At 38.9% G+C, this 24,405-nt stretch overlaps 1 protein-coding gene and 1 long non-coding RNA gene across 4 annotated transcripts in view; one reads left to right on the top strand and one right to left on the bottom strand.

Moving 5' to 3' along the window:
* Window positions 1-11,643: 11,643 nt before the first annotated feature.
* Window positions 11,644-22,923, bottom strand: LOC115834821. The gene is made up of 3 exons (XR_004029814.1): window positions 22,493-22,923; window positions 19,000-19,064; window positions 11,644-12,166 (listed from the first exon to the last, which is right to left on the bottom strand). It is a non-coding gene; the product is annotated as an uncharacterized LOC115834821 (long non-coding RNA).
* A 75-nt stretch (window positions 22,924-22,998) lies between these two features.
* MICU3 (mitochondrial calcium uptake family member 3) overlaps window positions 22,999-24,405 on the top strand; it is a 94,227-nt gene continuing 92,820 nt past the window's right edge. For all 3 annotated transcript variants that reach the window (XM_030812337.1, XM_030812338.1, XM_030812335.1), the window contains exon 1: window positions 22,999-23,421. In XM_030812337.1, the coding sequence (XP_030668197.1) occupies window positions 23,041-23,421 (381 nt within the window). In that variant the 5' untranslated portion in view covers window positions 22,999-23,040. The remainder of the gene's footprint in view (window positions 23,422-24,405) is intronic.

Here is a 24,405-nt window from a genome sequence, read left to right as displayed (position 1 = left end):
ATCTACATGTATATGCTTATTTATTCTAAAAATACAGAATGGATAAACCAAAAATTAATGAACTTGGTTACCTCCTTAGTTGGTTACCAAGGGATGGATATGAATGGAGTGGAAGGGAGTGACACTTGTCTGAGAACTTTTTATAGAGTTTTGACTTTTGGAGAAATGTTAATGTTTTACATTTTTTTAAAGTAAAATAAAATAAAAAATGAAAGAGAAGTGGGGATGGAATAAACCCGGGAACAAATGAACCTAACTGTATTAAAGTGAGTAATATAACCACACAGAAGGGATGAATAACATATTTAAAAAAAAAGAAAGAAAGAAACTCAAGTAACTATCAAATTCTGTCTTTTGATGATATAATCAAGATCTAAAGAAAAAACCACATAAATCTCGAACTTCAATGAGAAAGATTGTTTTCCTCAGTAGCAGAGGTTAGAGTAGTGTATTGTAGAACTGAACAAATGAATAAATATATTGAATATAATGAGAGCTAGGGGTTTCATTATTAAAGAATAGAGTTCTAATATGAAAAGAAGGAAGATTGGAATGAACCTTGTAGTGTGAAATTGGAATTGCTGCTATCAGTATTAATACTTGGTGCCTGTCTGTGTGTATGTGCATGTGTATGTGCATATCTTAGCCCTATCCACTAAAAGGGCCTAGAAGCAAACATATCCCAAGTCAACGAGCATATCTAGCATCTAAGCCTTGGTTTCTCAATTCAGTCTCCTACTAAAATGATCAATGGAACCCTGGAGAAATGTCTGGTTCCAGGACTGGGGCATTATTTTGTGTGCCAAAAGGTAAGGAAGTACAAAAAAAAAAAAAAAGAATAAGGACATGTCCAGGGGACATAAGCCAAATCTGGGACAATTTGAGCATCAAAATAAATAATGATAGAAACAAGTTATTTATGAAATAAGTAAGAACATTTGAGTACAACTGTTTACGTACACAAACTACCAATCAAACAAATTAATAAGGGAGAAGGGAAAACTTTTTCTCAAGGCAGAATACCAACTAATAAATATTGAAAGAATGATGGAAATAGAAAAATGACCACTTTGCATCAATCCTAGGGTCACTGCTGGTCCAGACAAAAACATAAATGCATGCTAAAACTCGTGGATAAAAGTTTGATGAAGAAGAATCTTTATTACAAAGGGAAAAGAATAACTTTATAGTGAATTAATCTAGTGAGTACTGTACTATCTTAACCACATAATAAAAGTGAATAACAGTAATGGGACAAGCCAATCCCATATGCCTCTTCGTACCATAGGAAGAATAATCCAATGTCACTTATGTGTTGTTTCTACCAAAAATGCATAATCTGAATCTAATCATGAAGAAACATCAGATAAACCCCAATTGAGGGACATTCTACAACTGGCTGTGCTCTTCCAAAATGTCAAAATAAAAAAACACAAAGGTCGAAGAACTGTTCAAATTTAAAAACGACTAAAGGCCAGGGATGGTGGCTCATGCCTATAATCCCAGCACTTTGGGGGGCCAAGGCAGGCAGATCACTTGAGGCCAGGAGTTCGAGACCAGCCTGGCCAACATGGTGAAACCCCATCTCTACTAAAAATACAAGAATTAGCCAGACATGATGGTGCATGCCTGTAATCTCAGCTACTCAGGAGGCTGAGGCAGGAGAATTGCTTGAATCTGGGAAGCAGAGGTTGCAGTGAGCCACGATCAAGCCACTGTTCTCCAGCCTGGGTGACAGAGCGAGACTCTGTCTAAAATAATAAAAAATAAAAAAGCAACTAAAGTGACATGAAAACTAAATGTGACAGACGATCTTGGTATGGAGCCTGAACCAAAAAATAACAATAATAATGATAGAGAACATTATTGAAACAGCAGGCAACATTTGAATATGGAGTGTGAGTTTGAAAATAGTGCTAATAAATGGTGCTGCGACAATTGGCTAGCCATACGCAGAAGGTTAAAGCTGGACTCCTTCCTTACACCATATACAAAAATCAACTCGAGATAGATCAAAGACTTAAATGTAAAACCTGAAACTATAAAAACCCTGGAGATAACCTAGGAAATACCATTCTAGACATAGGACCTGACAAAGATTTCATGATGAAGATGCCAAAAGCAATTGCAACAGAAACAAAAACTGACAAATGGGACCTAATTAAAGAGCTTTTGCAGAGCAAAAGAAACTACCAATAGAGTGAACAGACAACCTGCAGAACAAGATAAAACACTTGCAAACTATCCATCCCACGAAGGTCTAATATGCAGACTCTATAAGGAGCTTGAATTAACAAGTAAAAAACAAAAACTCCATTAAAAAGTGAGCAAAAATGGTGGGCACGGTGGCTTACGCCTGTAATGCCAGCACTTTGGGAGGCCGAGGTGGGCAGATCACGAGATCAAGAGATCGAGACCATGCTGGCCAAGATGGTGAAATCTCATCTCTACTAAAAATACAAAAATTAGCTGGGCGTAGTGGCGTGTGCCTGTAATCCTAGCTACACAGGAGGCTGAGGCAAGAGAATCGCTTGAACCCGGGAGGTGGAAGTTACGGTGAGCCAAGATCACACTACTGCACTCCAGCCTGGGTGACAGAGCGAGGCTCCATCTCAAAAAAAAAAAAAAAAAGATAAATAGTGGGCAAAAGATATGAACACTTTTCAAAAGAAGACATACATGTGGCCAATAAATATATGAAAAAATACTCGGCATCACTAATCATTAGAGAAATGCAAATCAAAACCACAATGAGATACCGTCTCACACCAGTCACAATGGCTGTTATTAAAAGGTAAAAAAAAAAACAGATGCTGGCAAGGTTGTGGAGGAAAGGAAACACTTATACATTGCTGGTGAGAATGTAAATTAGTTTAGCCATTGTAGAAAGCAGTGTGGCAATTTCTCAAAAACCTTAAAACAGAACTGCCATTAGACCCAGCAATCCCATTATTGGTCATATAGCCAAAGGAATATAAATATTTCTACCATAAAGACACATTCACATGTATGTCCGTTGTAGCACTATTCACAATAGCAAAGTAATGGAATCAACCTAAATGACCGTCAGTGAGTCAGTGATAGACTGAATAAAGAAAATATGGTATATATACATGATGGAATACTATGCAGCCATAAAACAGAATGAGATCATGTCCTCTGCAGCAACATTGATGGAGCAGAAGGCCATAATCCTAAACTAATGCAGGAACAGTAAACCAAATATTGAACGCAGGAACCAAATACTAATGCAGGAGCAGTAAACCAAATACTGAAAGCAAATACTCAGCTTTTTACTGAGTACACATGGACACAAAGAAGGGAAGAACAGACACAGGGACCTACTTGAGGGTGGAGATTGGGAGGAAGGAGAGGATCAAAAAACTACCTAAAAAGCACTATGCTTATTACCTGGGTGATGAAATAATCTGTACACCAAACCCCCATGACATGCCATTTACCTATATAACAAACTTGCACATGTGCCCTTGAACCTAAAAATAAAATTCAAAAAAAAAGAAAATAGTATTATATCATTGTTAAAATTCCAAATTTTGATAATTGAACTGTGGTTACATAAGGAAAAGTGTTAAGAAATACAAAGTGACTTTATGGATAAAGAGGCATGATGTCTGCAAAATTATTCTTGAATCATTCAGAAACTATATATATGTATACATATATGTGTATATATATACACACATATATGTATACATATATACACAAGTATGTATACATATATACGTATATACGTATATATACACACATATATGTATACATATATACGTATATGTATACATATACGTATATACGTATATATACACACATATATATACGTGTATGCGTATATACGTATATATGTATATATACGTATATATGTATATATACGTATATACGCATATATGTATATATACACACATATATACACATATACGTATATATGTATATACACACACACATATACACATATACACGTATATATGTATATATACACACACATATACACATATACACATATATGTATATATATACACACACATATACACATATACACATATATCTATATACACACACATATACACATATACACATATATGTGTATATACACACACATATACACATATACACATATATACATATGTGTATATACACACACATATACACATATATACATATGTGTATATACACACACATATACACATATACACATATATACATATGTGTATACACATATACACATATATACATATGTGTATACACATATACACATATATACATATGTGTATATACACATATACATATGTGTATATACACATATACACATATATACATATGTGTATATACACATATACATATGTGTATATACACATATACACATATATACATATGTGTATATACACATATATACATATGTGTATATACACATATATACATACATGTGTATATACACATATATACATACATGTGTATATACACATATATACATATATGTATATATGTGTGTATACATATATATGTGTATATACACACATATACATATATATGTATATATACACACATATACATATATATGTATATATACACACATATACATATATATGTATATATACACACATATATACACACATGTATATACACATATATGTATATATACACACATATACACATACATGTATATATACACACATATACACATATATGTATATATACACACATATACACATATATGTATATATACACACATATATACATATATATGAACTTACAGAACAAGAGACAGAGAGAGAGAGAGCAAATGATCAAGTCGATGGAGTGAAATGTCAACAACTGGCAGGGCACGGTGGCTCACGCCTGTAATTCCAGCAATTTGGGAGGCCAAGGTGTGAGGATCACTCAAGGCCAGGAATTTTAAACCAACCTGAGTGACACAGTGAGGCCTTGTCTCTACGAAAGTAAATTAAAAAAAAAATGTTAGCCAGGACATGGAGGCTGAGGTGGAAGAATCACTTGAACCCAGGGGTGCAGGCCTGCAGTGACCTATGATTGTGCCACTGCACTCTCACCTGGGAGACATAGCAAGATCCTAACTTTAAAAAAGAAAACAAAAGAAAAGAAAAGAAGAAAGAGAAGAGAACAGAAAAGAAAAGAAAGTGTTAATAATTGAAGAATTTGAGTAAAGGGTATGTGGAGTTCTTTGCACTATTCTTGTAACTTTCCTGTAAATATGGAATTATATCAAAAGTTTTATGTCCATTTTTAAAGTCATAACAGATATTAGATGCACTTTAATACAGGAGAGAAAATCTAAATTCAACAGCTATTCTTTAAGATAATTGTGGTAAGTCAGAGTTCCTGAATTTGAATGACTTGCATAGAAGAGTTGCAATCTGCACAAAAGCCCACACCTTAACCAGAACAGGTTGGGTATTTCCATGGGAAGTATTGAGTACACAGGAAAAGAGGAATATTAATTGATCATGAGGTCACATAATTTGGGGGATCACTTTCAGGCAGAATGAAAATTTGGCACAAATTGAACATCTTGGTTATTATTTGCTTATTTCAGGAATGGCAGCTACTCTAATCCAGCCCCACTCTGCATTTTATCCCTCTGCAAGAAAGACTAATAACACATAATTTGATTTTGTTAACTTGTATTTTTTTCCCCTTCTCACTTTGCTAGGTATAAGCAGAATATTGATCCTCACTAGTTACGAGAACTTGGGAAAATTGCACCACCTTCTTGGAACTCAGGTTTTTCCTCTAAAATTAGGATAACAACACGTGGTCTATCCAACTTGCAAACATGATATAGAAATTACATGGATAAATGGGTATGAAAATCCATTAGTACTACAACATTTAAGTGATGATTTTAATGGTGATAATCATTATCAATTTTCCCTGGGTTTTAGCCCACTTAAAATTCCATTGTTCTGCTCCAAGAAGCAAAAAGGTAAAAATGATTTGAGGAATTATAGCATCATAAAATTAGCAATGCTCTTTATTTGGAGCACAGAAAAAGTAATTTTTATGCTTCCTACAGTGAAACATTAAATGTTAAAGTAGTATTTTGAGATGGATATGAAGGAATTAAATATACTTCTAAAATAAACAAGCTATTTCAGAAGTAGCCTATTTTACAGCACCTGGCTAAATACATTCATTAGTGTTACACATTCCTATATATTCATTCATTAGTGTTACATATGATCTTCTGTTATTATCATTTAAATATATCATAAAATTACATAGTGTAAGAATTTTATATTTTTTTCACTGTATAAAAGAAACTTGCCAGATCACCTTAACCAAACACCTTCATTTTACAGATGAGGAAGATGGCTTTCAGATTAATCTCACCTAGTTAATAGGAAAATCATAAATGAAACTAAAATATTTCACATCTAGTTCCAATGGTGTTCTCAGCAAATTATGCTGCAAATATCCAAATAGTAATAAACATTGATTCTCTAGAGCAAATGAAGTATACATAAAAAAAGGTGGTTCAAATTGACATCACTGTTCATATGCATTACTATACTCGGTTGTTTCCAGAATCAACAACTGAACAATGGGTCAAGAAAAATAATTATAGGTGGCATTTTTCCATTCCTTTATTACTTACTTATTATGAATGTATCCATAATGTTATGAAGCCTCTTTGTTCTTAATTTTTCCATTTTCAAATAAACAGTATTTTAAATTAAATTTGCTGTATTCTTCTAAAAGATAATGACAATGTAAACATGAGAGGAGTGTTTTTATTATAAGAATTTAAAAATTAAAAAATCAATATTCAGCTCTGGCAGTTCTGTGGAGGTTAAAATTTTAAAAAAATCAGCTAAAGTGTCCTTTCTAAGGGCATATAATTTCCATCAAAACTCTGATTTTTTTTAAATTGTACTCTTATAAAGAATCTATTCATGGTGAGGTATGGTTGCTCACACCTGTAACCCCAACACTTTGGGAGGCCGAGGTGGGAGGATCTCTTTAGCCCAAGAATTCAAGACAAGCCTGAGCAACAAGATGAAACCCATCTCTACAAAAAATACAAAAATTACCTGGGCATGGTGGCGCATGCCTGTAGTCCCAGCTACTCGGGTGTTTGAGGTGGGAGGATGGCTTGAGCCCGGGAGTTTGAGGCTGCAGTGAGCCAAGATCGCAGCGCCACTGCACTCCAGCCTGGGCCACAGAGTGAGACCCTGTCTCAAAAAGGAAACAAAAAATCTAATCATAAAATTTAACAAGTCAGTAGATTTATGCAATTAATGTATTTGTTCATTGTCTCTCCTTAGAATTCGCTAGAAATAAAAAAATACCATTACAGGAATGGAGATACCAATGTTTAATCTATGGTAACATCAAAAATACAGACAAATTACATTCTCTTTAAAAGTCAGAAAATGGCATCATGATTTATTAAATTACCTTGAAATTTCATTCTCAAGCAAAGTGATGGGAGTAACTAAAGCCTTATTGACCCATTTCTGTGTCCTAACTAGAGGCCTGAGGTAATTAGTCCTGTTTATGCTGAACTGAAATCTAGCCTTAGGCAAGATCTGCCCCTCCAGAGTTTACCCAAATGACAGCTGGAGGAGTAAAAATAAACCTCCATCCCTATAGGGAGGTGAACTGGGAGAAGAGAAACAGAGAAAGGACTAAAAAGGGCATTTCTTAAATTTTGGCACACCATTTTAGAACACATAAATAGCTTTATATAATGATCACTCCAGAGTAGGAAACACTAGCGCATGGGAGCTGAATACACTTCTGAATGACAAGGCATGATTGATATGTGATTAATATGTGATTATTAATATGTGATTAATATGCGATGTGTTGCCACCAGCTTAATATGTGATGTGTTGCCAGTCACCTCCTACTTGCCCTGAAGGGGGTCTGGAGCAGATAAGACAAAAACAATTACATTACTTACTGAATATTCGGAATACAGTTTACAGAACACAGAATATGATTATTGAAATGTGTCACATTTACAAGGAGTCTCGTTTGAGGATAGCCTGGGAGAAACACACATTCATTCATGAAGTCCTCATACTAGAATGAAGCTCCATGCAGGCAGGGATCTTCATCTGTTTTGGTTTTTAATGTACATCAAGCACCTACAACAGTGCCTGGCATATTTTACCTACCTGATAGGTATCTGTTGATTGATCGATATGCTCCTTAAGACTGTTTCAGATATCTGAAATATTTGCTTTGATTTCTTGAATTAATGTTTATATTTCCTCCAACTAAGGATAGTTTTAAGTCATAGGATGTTTGTTTGAAGACATAAAATGTAACATGATTGTTAGAAAACAGGCGCTTATCTTAAAAATAACAACCTCTAGTCATAAAGCCATGCACTGAAAGGGCATTCTTTGCCACAGAGTGGGAGTGGCCACCGGCCTCTCGTGGGGTCAGCCACTAGAGGACGATGTGGTCACATATGCTGCCAAACCCTTGATAAGGCCAAGAGGAACCTTGATACGCAGGAATGAATGCCTCCAAGTTTCACTTCTCCAGCTTCTAGTCACACTTGGTAAATTCCTCATGCAAGTCTCACTTCCAAAAATGAAAAAAAGAAAGACAGCACAATTATCATGGGCAGGTCGTTAGTGAAGATAAAAATCACGGAAAAATTGTGAAAACGTCAGTCTTGAGGAGGAGTAAAAAGCGGCTCAGCAGATACTGTGTAGCTGTCAGGATACCGCGAAAGTGTTGACGCTGAAAATATTTGACTCAAGCTCTTCCTGCGACCAAGGCTTGTAAGTTTCTAGCTGGCAATGAAACTGTGAAACGAGTTTAAGGACAAGGAACTGAGTCAAGTAAATGAAATGGCAAGGAACTGGATTTGGAGTAGCTTGCTGTTATACAAAACAAGTAAAAAGAGAAGCTCTTCTATGAGAACTGCGTCACCTATAAAACTGCATTTTATCAAAATCAACAACAAAAACACACAATCACATCAGCAAATAACCTATGAATTTTTTAAAATAAGAGATGAAATGGTCAGAGAGCAGCCTTTTATGACTGACTTCAGTAAACTCAGATCTGCTATTATTTCCTCAAAGTTACCCACATAATACATGGTAAGTATTTCTAATGAGCTATTACAATAGAAATGTATTTTGCAGGGCAATCTTATTTTGATCTAGTAGATGATTGACTTGGGTTTCTGAATTTTGAACAATAATTCAATCCGTAGCTCCATTATCCTGAAGAAAGAACTTCTATTCAGGTTAAATTTGCATGGATTCTCAGTAATTTTACAAAAACAAATGCTGTATTTGTCATTCATCCAAAAAATATGTAAGTTCATACTACACCATAGAGAATGTCTGTGTTCATTAAAAGGCAAGTATGATTTCTGTCCTCCTGAAGCTTGTGGTCCAACTGGTGGAGACGAGCGAGTAAAGTAGCACATTACATTCTAGTTGTAGTGGTATGACTGGGGGAGTTCAAGGTGCTTTATTAAAAGTAGGTAGCAGCTGTTGTGGATAATGCTGCAGTATTCATACACATGACTTTATAATAAAAGTTTCTATTCCTTTGGGTATATACCCAGTAATGAGCTTGCTGGGTCTAATGGTATTTCTGCTTTTAAGTCTTTGAGGAATTGCCACACTGTCTTCCACAAACTAATTTACACTCACCCCGAAAGTGTATAAGTATTCCTTTTTCTCCGCAACCTCACCAGCATCTATTTTTACTTTTTAATAATAACCATTCTGACTGGTGTGAGATGGTAACTCACTGTGGTTTTGATTTGCATTTCTCCAATGATCAGTGATGTTGAGCTTTTTTTCATATGGTTGTTGGTTGCAGGTATGTCTTTGTCTCTCTGTCTCCTTTTCTTTTCTTTTCTTTTCTTTTCTTTCTTTTGTGGACTTTCACTCTTGTTGCCCAGGCTGGAGTGCAATGGCGCAATCTCAGCTCACTGCAACCTCCGCCTCCTGGGTTCAAGCGATTCTCCTGCCTCAGCCTCCCAAGTAACTGGAATTACAGGAGCCCGACACTGCGCCTGGCTAACTTTTGGATTTTCAGTAGAGATGGGGTTTCGCCATGTTGGCCAGGCTGGTCGCGAACTCCTGACCTCAGGTGATCCTCAAGTCTTTGACTCCAAAAGTGCTGGGCTTACAGGTGTGAGCCACCATGCCTGGCCCATGTCTTCTTTTTAATGGGGTTGTTTTTTCTTGTAAATTTGCTTAAGTTCCTTATAGATGCTGTATATTAGACCTTTGTTGGATATACAGTTTGCAAAATTTTTCCCCCAACAGTGATAGACTGGATAAAGAAAATGTGGTACCCATACACCATAGAATGCTATGCAGCCATAAAAAGAATAAGATCATGTCCTTTGCAGAGGGAAACTGATGAAGGCGGAGGCCACTATCCTTAGCAAACTAATGCAGGAACACAAAATCAAATACCGCATTTTCTCACTTACAAGTGGGAGCTAAATGATGAGAACACATGGACTCATTGAGAGGAACAACACACACTGGGGTCTGTCAAAGGGTGGAGGGTGGGAGGAGGGAGAGGATCAGAAAAAATAACTAATGTGTACTAGGCTTAATACCTGAGTGATGAAATAATCTGCACAACAAACCTCCATGACACAAATTTACCTATGTAACAAACCTGCACATGTGCCCCTGAACTTAAAATAAGTTAAATAAATAAATAAAACGTAGGCAGCAACATGTGCTAACCCAGCCTTGGGAAAGGTGAGGCATTTTGGAAGAAGTTATATCTAAGCAGAGTTCTGTTAGGGAGTGCCAGAAAAAGGGTGGGAAACAGACAGGAAACACATCAGGACATTTCCCCTGGTAAGACATGATTCATTCTTGTTTCCTCCTCCCTAAAACACCGTCCTTAGATGAGATTATCTCTGTGGTTCCATTCAGTCTATCATTCTGTGATTATCTATCCAAATTTGAAGACAAAATTTAATAGGAAAAGAGAATTCAATAACTTTGCTTCGTAGGCTAATTTTCACAAGCCGGTCTCTTCAAATTACTTAAATTCTCCTACCCTTAATATCAGAGCTTTAAAGAAGATAAGGAGGGTTCAAATTATGAGACTTCTATATTGATTTGATATTTGGCTGATTTTATCAAAACAAATATCCAGATAAAATACTTTTGTAAATACATGACTTTCCAACTTCCGAAGTTCTCTTAATCCTAACATGTATTTCTGTAGATATATCCGCAAGTTCCCAATCATTGTAATATAAATGCTACGTAATTTATACTTTTTTGACTCCAATATAATCCATTTACTGCATATGTGAACTTTCAAAGCATTTTTCCTTTTTACTAATCTCACATTTGAAACTCCTTTAAATTCCAGTACAGGACTCCATGCAGTAGTCAGTTACCACATTTAAGACCTCTCTCCTAAGGCTATAGTTTCACATCTCCAACTGCCCGGTTGCATTTTCTGGTTGACAGTCATCTCAGTCCTTCATAATTATTGAAGAAAGATTAGAAGAAAACTTAATTTTAATATACAGACTAGAAGTAAGAACAAAGGAGCATTCACACCATATGCTGAAATTCATTTCTCATGTGTTTCTACTTTCGTAGGACTTAAAATAATGAAGTGTTCCATTAGTACATTTTTCAGCTCTTCCTTTTTCATTTGGTTACTTCTCAGTTTAAAAAAGCACCTGATTTGGATAATAACCTCGAGTTTTTTACACTGGTTTTATTATTGTTTGGTGTTGCTCTATATTTAAAATTCACTTTTAGGGACAAACTCTTCACAGGCAAATAGGTGTTTAATAAGTAAATCAGTGTAACATTTGGGTTTAGCCATAGACATAGTTCAATGATTAATTCTAGATATCATGGAGTATAGGTCTTCATTACATAGATTTTGATCAAAGCATATGCCCTGAAACAAATACTACACACAATGAAATCCTAATCAAACCTGGTTTCCTGGTATAACACTGGAATGATGGAGGAACAGGCCATCTTACTCTGGAATAATTTGTTCAAGGAGACCCATGCACCTGCATGATGATGTTAGAGTAGCTAATTTAGTGGTTTTCTACAAAGTCTTGTCATCAAGTGAAAGGTTCACTTCATTTCCCTTGATGTGGTGGTCCGAGGTTTGCAGGTTCCCGAACATAAGATTTGAGATCATCCTGAAAAAAAAAATTTGCAATTATTTTTGAAGTGCAAGAGTTTTGATATGCTTCAGTTGCCAAGGAATTTATGAACACCTATATTTTCAGACTCGCTTTTAGATCAATCTCTAGTCTTTGAGGCAAACTAATTTATTTTAACAGAAAAATATATTGCATAGTGACCTAAACACTCAATAATTAGTTTGGCTTAAGAATGAATACCTTCATGTGGACAAAATACGAAATTTAAGTATAATAAATTTAAGAATTGATTAGATGTATTATATGCTTGTGAATTTGAAATCAAATATTTTAATCAAGCCTAAAAATTGACCTTAACCTAAAGCAAGACTTAATTACCTGGCAATATCAAATGAGAGCTGGTCCCTATTGGATATCAGCTGTTAAAAGCACACCTTTTTAACTGAATACCTACAAACTCAGCTCAAGAATGATCTCTAACTCATCTGAGTAGTTAGTTGTACCTGTCCAGTATCTACAGACCTGAGATGATTCCTTAATTCCAAGTCTTTGGAACAACAAATATAATTAATTTGAAAGGGTAGAAATAATTCCATAGTAGTATCTGCATATACATTGATTGAAACCAATTAACAATCATGGGAGGGTGAGAAGGATTGTTTCCCTCCTCTTCATTAAAGGATGGCTAAATTCATTTTGCGCTTTGTGGCCAAAGGCAAATTCTTTATTATTTTCATTTTTAATTATTTTTTATTTTTTAAGAGAGAGTCTGGTTCTGTTGCCCACACTGGAGTGCACTGATGCAATATTGGCTCACTGCAGGCTCTGCCTCCAAGGTTCAAGTGATCCTTTGGCCTTATCCTCTGGAGTAGCTAGGACTACGGGGACACACTACTATGCCCTGCTAATTTTTTTTTTTTTTTTTGTAGAGACCAGGTTTCACCATGTTGCCCAGGCTGGTCTCGAGCTCCTGGGCCCAAGAGATCTCCCTACCTGGGCCTCCCAAAGTGCTGGGATTACAGGTGTGAGCCACTGTGCCCAGCATATTTTTATTTTTATTTTTACTCTTTTTTGGAGACAGTCTAACTCTGCCACTCAGGCTGGAGTGCACTGACGTCAACGTAGCTCACTGTAATCTTGAACTCCTGGGCACAAGTGATCCTTCCATAAACGCAAATTCTTAATCCTAATCTTTTTTGGCTTAGTCACATGTCCCACTCACCCTGTGCTTTTCTTATGTCAAAAGCAGTCTTCAAGAGCCTCCAAACTCAAGTGGAGATGGTGATCTTTAAATACCATATTGGTGGGCTGGAGCCAGCTTGCACTAACTTACTAGAGCTGACTGTTAAATTTTCCAGAGATTTTGAGCTGGTTGTTAGAGACATTATTAAAAATTATATTATGTAAACTTACAATTAGATAATTATATTAAACGTAATATAATTTATATTTATTAGGTAAATATAAAATGTAATAAGTACTAAAAAGATCACTTTTACTTTACCATTATCTATTATGTCTTTTATATGATGTAGATAGTGGAAATTCTACATAATATGCTACCACGCATCTCTTCCCAACTCTGCAATCAGTAATGTCGTATTGGTAGCCTGAAATCACCATGGTGGGAGTATTTATGCCATGAAAATCTGAAAACACTACGAGTCGGGACTCCCCACCTCTTCTACCACAGAACCCAGCACACCGCCGGTACCTGCCCACAGGGCCTTCTAAGGGAAGTTGTTCTCCCTTTCCCAGAAACTGCATCTCCATATGACTCTACACCTTCCCTCCCAGACACAGCTGGCTGGCCTAGGAGTGAAAAACTAACAAAAGAAGAAAACGTCTATAGTCCAGACCAACCTAATGTTTTCTCTTTAGAATTTGCATTAAGATTCAGAGACTGGCGGAATTAGTAGCCAAGTCATGCTCACAGCACTGGGCTAGGAAGAAAGTCCTTGAGCTCTTATGATGTAGGTCCCTAGAGCTGGCCCGGTTACCACACTTCCTGACACCTCATAGTACCACTTTTCTCTGGATTCTATATAATTTTATCCTTAAAATGCATCTTTTACTTGAGCTAATGCAATTGCTATTCTATTCCTTGCAAATTAATATGCCTTAAGAAAAACGGTTTTAAATTCTCTCAGTTTCTGATGATTCTAATACAGGAACTATCTAGATGTAGGGCAGAATATCTAGGCTCAATTTCTGGTAGTATAACTCAGAGAAAGTCCTTTAACCTGGCAGCCTCTCAGTTTCCTCGTCAGTCAGTAAAAATGGAACGAGTGTGTATTTCAGTAGTATTTAAGCCCCAGTAATCTACAAAGTTACTTCAGGCTCCACTGTGGGAGCTGAAAAGGAGCCTTTAAATGGACACGGTCCAGATTTCCCTTCTTTTCAACTAGAGACACTCTGCTGTTATCTACTTTGTATTTTGGGGCTTAAGAAATGAGATTTCTTTTGACAAACAGTTTTTCACTAAGCACTCCCCTCCCCACCCCACGCCCACCACCCCCCAACAAAAACTTAGATAGATTAGAAAATTCCCAGACTAAACTATCTCTAAATTCTTTTCGGTCTTCTATAACTTTATAGGGTATATATTAAATGTTCCCACACATATTACAAAAACATTTGAACATTTTTTTCAGCTTTTCTGTTCCTGCTGTTGTTTGCATTATCTCCTCTAAGTAGAGCGTTTCCAAAGAACCATGGTGGACTTACAACTCAACTCAATCCCAATCTGATAGCCCAATCTTAGCAGAGATACTTACTTACTTTTTCCTGTGATTTCTGGGCCTGGCCTGATAATTTTGCTTAGCACAGTGTTCTGGATAACTAATAGCAATCAACTGAAGTTGGCAAGGGATGAAACTGGTTTGCCATCCCACTAAACTTCTGCAGGTATGTACACTGACTAACCTTAAGCTATTCTTGAGGTCTCTAATGGCTCCCTCTTTATGCTGAGCTTTCCATCTGTTCTGAAGACTGCCCTTCTATTTGGTTATCTGCTCTTGAAGTAATTTTCCCATCCAACACCTGAAAGTCTGGGGTTAGAGCCAGAAACAAGGGTATGTACTGGTTGCACTAGGCCTTACAATCACATACCTACTGGGTCTGTCCATATGGACATTTCAGGGGAGAAAATGCTGCAAGTTAAAGAAGATAAAACACTACGTTGTTTGCTTAAAATACAAAGTTCCTTTTGGTCTTTTCCTTAATAAATAAGAAAAATCACTAATATTATCTTCTTAGTAGTCTTCAAGTAGTGAAAGATGTTTATTAAAATACTCCTTGGTTAAATCTCCTCAGGCTACATCAAGCTTATGTAACTTTTCCTTTAGTTTCCAAATCTTCAATCAATTTTATTGTTCTTAGTTGAACTATTTTCAAGCTCTACACATTCCTTCTAAGTTGTATAGTTCATAAATGAGCAAAGTCCTCTAGTAAATAACACATTAGTATAAGAACACTAGGAAGAAAATCTATGTTTTCTTTTATATAAACTTTTCATTGAAGTGTTACATATATAAAAACGTTATAGAAATTGTAAGTGGACAGCTCTACGAATATTTATAAATACACGTGTCATTGGCACCCATATCAAGACACAGAACTCCCAAAGCTCCTTTTTCTCCCTTCTAATCACTTCCCTGCACCTAGGGAGACCACCATCCTAATCTCTAATATTATTTATATCTATTTGTTGTTGTTGAGCTTTAAAAGTAGAATAATATAGTTGGTTCTTTTGTGTCTGCCTTCAACTCACTTTTGCTTTAAAATTTATCCCAGTGATTGCATGTAGTTGCAATTCAGTAATTTTCATTGCTTTATATCATTTGATTATGTGAATATGCCACATTTTTAAATAATCCAGGCCACTGCTGATGAACATATGAATAGTTTCTGGTTTGTTGCCAATTAGAAATGATGCTAATATGACTATTCCTCTATATGTCTTTTTTTTTTTTTTTTTTTTTTTTTTGAGACAAAGTCTCACTCTGTCACCCAGGCTGGAGTGCAGTGGTGCGATCTTGGCTCACTGCAAGCTCCACCTCCCGGGTTCACGCCATTCTCCTGCCTCAGCCTCCAGAGAAGCTGGGACTACAGGCGCCCGCCACCATGCCCAACTAATTTTTTGATATTTTTAGTAGAGACGGGGTTTCACTGTGTTAGCCAGGATGGTCTCGATCTCCTGACCTCATGATCTGCCCTCCTCGGCCTCCCAAAGTGCTGCGATTACAGGCGTGAGCCACCGTGCCCGGCCTCCTCTATATGTCTTTTGATGGACATAAGTACTCATTTCTTTTCATGAGTATGTCACCTAAAAAGTGAAATTGATGGGTCATAGGACATGCATATGTCCAGCTTTAGTAGACAGTGCTAAGCCTAGCAGGCCCAAGCAAAACTCAGGCAAAGGAACCACTGGCCACAGAGGTTTCTGCACAGGAAAACGACACCCCAAAGATCCTGTAACATTTTGCTACCAAAGTGTCATGCTTGTGTAATGGGTGATCATTATGTTACTATGACGTTATTCTGCACCAGAAGACAATTTTTGATGGACATACAAGCTGTAATCGCTATCAGACATGAAAATAGGAAATGACAATTGAGAAAGAGCTTCCTTGTTTTTGAGTGGGAGGCTTTGCTGGTAGTAAGTCCATCCCGCTATTGCCTGTGTCCCAAGTACGTAAGAAGTCACTACTACCAAATGGAAAACAAAGACACAGGGGATTGCGAGACTTAAACAACAGGAATTGAACAGTGAGACACTGTCAACAAAGACCCTGGAAATTATGTGAAACAGACTGGATAGATGTAGTAATCAAAGTGAGGGTGTTACTGGTCTGGAAAGGTAGTTAAATGTGTACAATTGCCAGCTGGGTTACTGTCCCCAGTGAAAGATCTAAGAACAAAGGGGGAGGTGTGGCCAGTCAAGTCACTGATGTTTGGCCATGGATGATGCTGCATTTTCCTCGGAGGACCAAAAGAATGGACAGAGCCAGCCGGGCACCGTGGCCTACGCCTATAATGCCAGCACTTTGGGAGGCCGAGGCGGGCAGATCATGAGGTCAGGAGATCGAAACCATCCTAGCCAACATGGTGAAATCCCGTCTCTACTAAAAATACAAAAATTAGCTGGGTATGGTAGCACATGCCTGTAGTCCCAGCTACTCGGGAGGCTGAGGCAGGAGAATTGCTTGAACCTGCGAGGTGGAGGTTGCAGTGAGCCGAGATCGCGCCGCTGCACTCCAGTCTGGTGACAAAGCGAGACTCCGTCTCGGAAAAAAAAAAAAAAAAAAAATGGAGAGAGCCTTGGGGAAAACCTATTGCTTTAAGGCTCTACTCCAAGAGGATATGGCCAAATAATATGTAACAGGATAACTTCAGTGCTAGAATCTCAAAATCACAAAATCTGTTCTTGAATCAAGCCTTCTCCATGATCACACTTTGTTCTCCACGCCCCCCCTTTTTTAGAGGGTCTTGCTTTGTCACCCAGGGGCTGGAGTGCAGTGGCACGAACATAGCTCACTGCAGCCTCGAACTCCTCATGCAAGCAATCATCCCACCTCAGCCTCCTAAGCTGCTGGGACTGCAGGCATGCACCACCACTCCTGGCTAATTTTAATTTTAATTTTTGTAGAGACAGGTTCTCACTATGTTTCTCTGGCCAGCCTTGAACTCCTGGCTTCAAATGATCCTCCTGCCTTGGCCTCCCAAAGTGCTGCGATTATAGGTGTGAGCCACTTCGCCTAGCCCACACTCTATCTCTGATCCTTCTTTGCAAATCCCTTGCTTTTTCCCTTTGGCCTCCCATCTGTGTTGATTGCATTTCCTCATTGATGTGCTGCTTGGTTTGTCAGCTTCTTTAGTGTCTGATGGGCCACTGTATTTCCTTGTCACCTAACTTGCCTTCCTGTGTTGGCCTCCACCTTCTCCTCTTTTCAAGACATTGCCTTTCATTTAGTAAATATAATTGAGGTCCTAATGTGTGCCAGGAACTGGGCTAAAAGATGCATGCCCTGGCCTCATGTTGCTTAGACTCAGCTTGGCTTTGCCTAATGGAAAAACGGTGAGATGCAGATCACAGTCTTTGGGAATGAGAGCTCATCGAAACAGAAAACAGACCCTCAGTGTCTTGGGCAACTTGGTTTCCACAGCCCTGGTTGCTGAGGAATTGAGTTCCAGATTGCTGGTGGCTAGCACTTTGAAGAAAACAGAGCAACATACCTTCCCCAGCACTGTCTCCTTTGTCAATTTTCCCCTAAGGAAGACACCATCGAAGGTGGAAGACAATTTGAGAAACTGATGACAACTTTCCCGAAGAGGGAAGAAGACGGTTGCAGCCTTGCTCTCTGCTGGTAGACTTGAGTGGACCTGGGCATGGGGCGGTTCATGTGCCCTGACACAGATCTCAGATTTAACTGCTACTCTTTTAACTAGTCAAGAATCTGGAGCTCAGAATGACCAAAATAAGGAAGGCAGTATATTTTAATAGAAGCTTTGTTAAACAAGACATTCTTGCCTATTGCACTTATATTTCACATTTTCAAACTTTTCAAATCACTAATGTATTTGCAATTTAAAATGCAGTAGAAGCTTAAAATAATTAGATAAAGGAATGGATTTTTTTTTTTTAAACAGAGTCTTGCTCTCTCACCCAGGCTAGAGTGCAGTGGCTCAATGATGGCTTACTGCAACCTCCTTTTCCCCGGTTCAAGTAATCCTCCCATTTCAGCCTCCTGAGTAGCTGGGACCATAAGCACGCACCACCATGCCTGGCTAATTTTTGTATTTTTTGTAGAGACGAAGTTTTGCCATATTGCCCAGGTTGGTCTTGAACTCTTGAGTGATCAACTCACCTTGGCCTCCCAAAGCGCTGAGATTACAGACGGTAGCCTGCGTGGTCAGGGGATGGAATTTTAAGCTGAAAGAATAAAACAATCATAGGCCCATTGTAGACTTTCAGAAGAGCAATGATACATGAAAAATACCATGAAGTGTCTTTCTACGGTTTACTGATATACTTGGAGCATTTTAGTTCATCAGAAAGATGGGTTCAGAGGTGATCATCTATGTCAACTCCACTATTTTAGAGATTGTGCCTTCCAAAGCATTATAATTAAGATGCAGCAAATCCAAAACTGGAGTCCAGATTTCTTGACTTCTAATTTATTACTTATTCACTGACATATACGCTTTCCTGAAAAACCCTTTTTGGCTTAATCCGCGTTGGTTTTTTTTTTTTTTTTTTTTTTTTTTTTTTGAGACGGAGTCTCGCTCTGTCACCGAGGCTGGAGTGCAGTGGCTCAATCTCGGGTCACTGCAAGCTCCGCCTCCCAGGTTCAAGCCATTCTCCTGCCTCAGCCTCTCCGAGCAGCTGGGACTAGAGGCGCCCGCCACCAAGCCCGGCTAATTTTTTGTATTTTTAGTAGAGACGGAGTTTCACCATGGTCTCGATCTCCTGACCTCGTGATCTGCCCGCCTCGGCCTCCCAAAGTGCTGGGATTACAAGAGTAAGCCACCGCGCGCAGCCTAATCCCCGTTGTTTTAAACATTGTTATTGTTTCAGAACATTTCTTTTTATTTAGAGCATAGTGAACAATAAGTGGGTATTTCTTTCAAGGTGTGGGCTCTCACCGTGGAGTAGGGGCATTTTGGGGGTTATTCTTAATGCTCAGTAGAATTGACATAAAAGATAAGGGATATTGGGTTGACTTTATATTGATCCAACAATATTATCTGAAACTTTAAAAAAAGGTTCAAAATTCCTAATATCACATTTCTTACAATTTTTCCCCTGAGAATTAAACTCAGAAAAATATCCACATAACAAGGGAATTCGGTTATTTTTGTGTAGCTATAGTTACAGAGCATCAAACGTGGGAAGAAAACGCTAACTATTCTTAAGGAAATTTCACCTTTAGAGGGAAGGTACTGTTGAAAATTATTAGTAAAGTTACTTTTGCACGTGAGAGATATTTTATCCAAAGCTCTCTTACTGCTCTACAAACCTAAACTTAGCCCTTCTCACAGCAGGTACTTAGCTTCTAACCAGATAAATTGTTTGCAGGAGCTCTACAAAATTTAGAAAACCATAGAGAAACTACACAGAAATCTATAGGTATGTGTCTGTATTTGTCATCTTAGATGAAGAATGTCATTTTCCTCACCTGTAATCTGATGTTATTGTATTACCTCCCTAATCTTCTTTAGAGCTACTCAGCTTTTAACATGCAACTAATAAAAATTGATCAGTCTGTCCAAGAATTCTGGCATTAGGCTATACTGAGAATTTAAGAGAAAATCAGGAAATCATGTTCTATTCAAAGTAAACAATGTCAGAACTATTATTATAATTTTTTTTTTTTTGAGACAGAGTTTCGCTCTGTCACCCAGGCTGGAGTGCAGCGGCACAGTCTCGGCTCACTGCAACCTCCACCTCCCGGGTTCAAGCAATTCTCCTGCCCCAGGCTCCTGAGTAGTTGGGGACTACAGGTGCATGCCACCACGCCTGGCTTTTTATTTTTTTATTTTTTATTTTTTGTATTTTTAGTAGAGACGGGGTTTCACCGTGTTAGCCAGGATGGTCTCTATCTCCTGACCTCGTGATCTGCCCGCCTCGGCCTCCCAAAGTGCTGGGATTACAAGCGTGAGCCACCGCGCCCGGCCAATATGATTATTATATTATATATATATGTAATTATTACCCAGAAAATAATTTATTTGGGGAAACTATATATATTCTATATATATATAACTATATATGTATCTATATATAACTATATATATCGATATATATAACTATATATATCGACATATAACTATATATCGATATATATAACTATATATATCGATATATATCGATATATAACTATATATATCGATATATAACTATATATATCTACATATAACTATATATCGATATATATAACTATATATATCTACATATAACTGTATATCTATATATAACTATATATCTATATATAACCATATATATATCTATATATAACTATATATCTATATATAACCATATATATATCTATATATAACTATATATCTATATATAACTATATATCTATATATAACTATATATCTATATATAACTATATATATCTATATATAACTATATATCTATATATAACTATATATAACTATATATATAACTATATATAACTATATAACTATATATATAACTATATATATATAACTACATATATTCCAGAATATACAGAAAGCATAAGCTGAGGAAAATTTGGTGATAAAATAAAGCAAGACGCTATCACCGAGTCTTCCTTAGGCATTGACTCCATAAAACCAACAGGCTGAAACTGAAGAAAACCCAGAGACGGGTTTTAAAATACACACAATTTGTTCATCTGCTACAGATTTCTTCTTACCGCTTTTAGCAACTTTAAGAAAGAAAAATGCCATTAACCTCTATTAAAATAAGAAGTAACGGGGTGTACCTGATGTGCTATTTACATGCAAGGTGATAGGAATAGAAATTGCAGGACTTCCAGGAGTTTGAGGCCAGCCTGGCCAAGATGGTGAGACCCTCCTCATCTCTACTAAAAATACAAAAATTAGCCAGGCGCGGTGGCGGGTGCCTGTAATCCCAGCTACTCCTGAGGCTGAGGCAGGAGAATCGCTTGAACCAGGGAGACGGAGGTTGCAGTGAGCCGAGAATGTGCCATTGCACTCTAGCCTGGGCAACAGAGCAAGATTCCGTCTCAAAAAAAAAAAAAAAAAAAAGAAATTGCAGGACCTGAGCCAGAAAAAACTCATTTGATCATCTCTGAAAGCCTTTAGTCTTTACAAGATTTGCCACAATCAACTGATGGTGTATTCTCTTGTCACTGCAGCCCAGTTGAGACCACTGTATTTAGTTGTCTACCCCTTAGATCCACAATATTTTAGAGACTCCTGGCACCATACCATAGTATGAAGAAAAAGCTAACATAATTCAAGTTACCAAAACTGGGGTCTAGGGAGAGAAACTGACAGGAACTTCATCTACACTTTCTTATAAAAACCGATACAACCTAGCAAACAAAAATATAGTAAAAACAAAAAGATGACACAATACGCTTATCATTTCTTTATACCAACAGCCCTTCCCTCAAAAATCAGGGTATTGTTCAAGATTTTATCTTTATTCACAGAAATTTTTAAATCCTTAGTTTTATATGCACAAGACAGTTCTGATTTGTTGAACTAAGTGACCTCGGGTGTGCTAGTGCTTCTAAAAAACAGCATTAGCCTTCTCCCATCAAAAGTCTGGAAGCTGCCCTTGAGTCGTCAAAGTGTGTGCCTTAATTTGCAATCGTTATGACTCGAGCCAAACGCTTATACCTCACTCCTGTCGCATATGTGAAGATACACTTGCAAATCGTTCACGACCTTGAGTCAAGACCTTGAGTTTCCTGAGGTCAGGAGACCGTTAGGGGATGTGAGTGTCCCAGACGGGCGCTGACCCCTGCTCGGAGACCCACCCCGCCCGTAGCAGCGGCGCGGGCCTCAAGACAGCATGGGGCGCCCGGCAGCCCCGCACTCGGCCGCGCCTCAGTTCCACTGACTTGGCTGTGCCCGCGGTATCGCGCTGTCGCGTAGCCAGGTGTTGCCGGGCCGGCGCGATTATTTATGACTGCGTGGTTGGGCTGGGGGTTCGGGGCCGGGGAGCAGCCGGGATCCGCGGTCTCTTCCAGGCTCTTCCCGGGCCGAACCACCGGACCGCTGCGCTGAAGGTGGCGTCACGGGTCCCCCGGGCCGCGCGAGTGTAAGGGTCGCTCTCCGCCGGCCGCGAAGCTCGCGGCACCGACTTCTCGCGAGGCTTCGGCGACCCCCCCGCCCGCCCCTCCGTTCTCCGCCCCCTCCCAGCTCTGGTGTGAGCGGCCTCCGCTATGGCTGCGCTGCGAAGGCTTTTGTGGCCGCCGCCCCGGCTGTCGCCTCCACTCTGCGCTCACCAGCCCCTCCTTGGGCCGTGGGGGCGGCCTGCGGGGACCACCCTGGGCCTTCCTGGCCGGCCCTTCTCCTCGCGGGAGGATGAGGAGAGGGCTGTGGCGGAGGCGGCATGGAGGCGGCGGCGGCGCTGGGGAGAGCTGAGCGTGGCGGCGGCGGCCGGCGGGGGACTGGTCGGCCTGGTGTGCTACCAGCTGTACGGGGACCCCAGGGCCGGCTCGCCGGCGACCCGGCGGCCCGCGGAGAGCGTGGCCGCGGAGCACGAGGACCCGCCCCGCGGCCGGGGGATGCTGCCCATCCCAGTGGCGGCTGCCAAGGAGACGGTGAGTGCGCTGGCGCGCGTCACACCTGCGCGGGGGCTGTGACCTTCGTGCCGGGTGTGCAGGACCCTGGAAGCTGTGGGGACTGTGCAAGCGCTGTGGCCGCTGGTGGGGAACTTCCCGTGAGCGAGGCCGACACCTTCTAGGCCGGACAGCCTAGGATCCGGTCACCCACGTGTTAGGAAGACAGGTGATGCTGTCACTGATGCATCAGGACCTTAAAGGTGGCTGCAGCTACCAACTATCAGTCCAAACCCAAAACCAACACCCCTCCCCTCTTACAAAAAAAGATTCGGGAATGAAGGCCTTGACAGGCAGAAAGTGGAACGCTATAGGTGTGGGAAAAAGGAACTCCTAGATTGCGCAGGGCGACAGCTAATGACCCAGGTGATCTGTTGCATTAGAATGAGTTTCGAAGCGGCGGTCTGAGATCTCAAAAGCCACTACATTAGCGTATGAGAATTTATTAGTCCCAAAAAAGGAAATGCTAAACCTGCATGCTAACGTCCTTATCATACCCAGCGAATGTTGATGTTACCAGGTCTGAAAAGACAAAAACAAATTGTTCAAAAGAGACATAACGTATTTCTCTTTTTCCTTCTCCCACTAAAGCCAAAATCCCATTAGTAGGTACAATAAAACACAAAATGGATAGGACAGCAAATGTAGGAGGCTGTGAATGACGCCAACTCCTACCGAAGAAAGTCACGTGAAAATGTTCAACTGTCATTATGTAGTTAATAATATAAGGTAAAGATGTGTGAAAGGCAACAGTGAGTAAAGGAGCGTGATTTTTTTTGGTCACATCAGTATATTTAATAGTCATGTAACTGACTAGGAAAATTGTCTAGGGAGATTTTCCTTGCAAGACTGGAAGAATGTGAAGGGCGTAGATGAAAATAATTTAGGAAACAAGGGAGCTATGCTGTTTTTAATGCAATTTTTATAGGCTTTGTTCTTAATACACAGTGGTGATCTGATGTAAGT

This window comes from Nomascus leucogenys, chromosome 4 (assembly GCF_006542625.1).
Source record: "Nomascus leucogenys isolate Asia chromosome 4, Asia_NLE_v1, whole genome shotgun sequence".
Lineage (NCBI taxonomy): Eukaryota > Metazoa > Chordata > Mammalia > Primates > Hylobatidae > Nomascus > Nomascus leucogenys.
The sequence above is the reverse complement of the archived record's forward strand: the minus strand, read 5'-3'. Positions and strand labels throughout refer to the sequence as shown.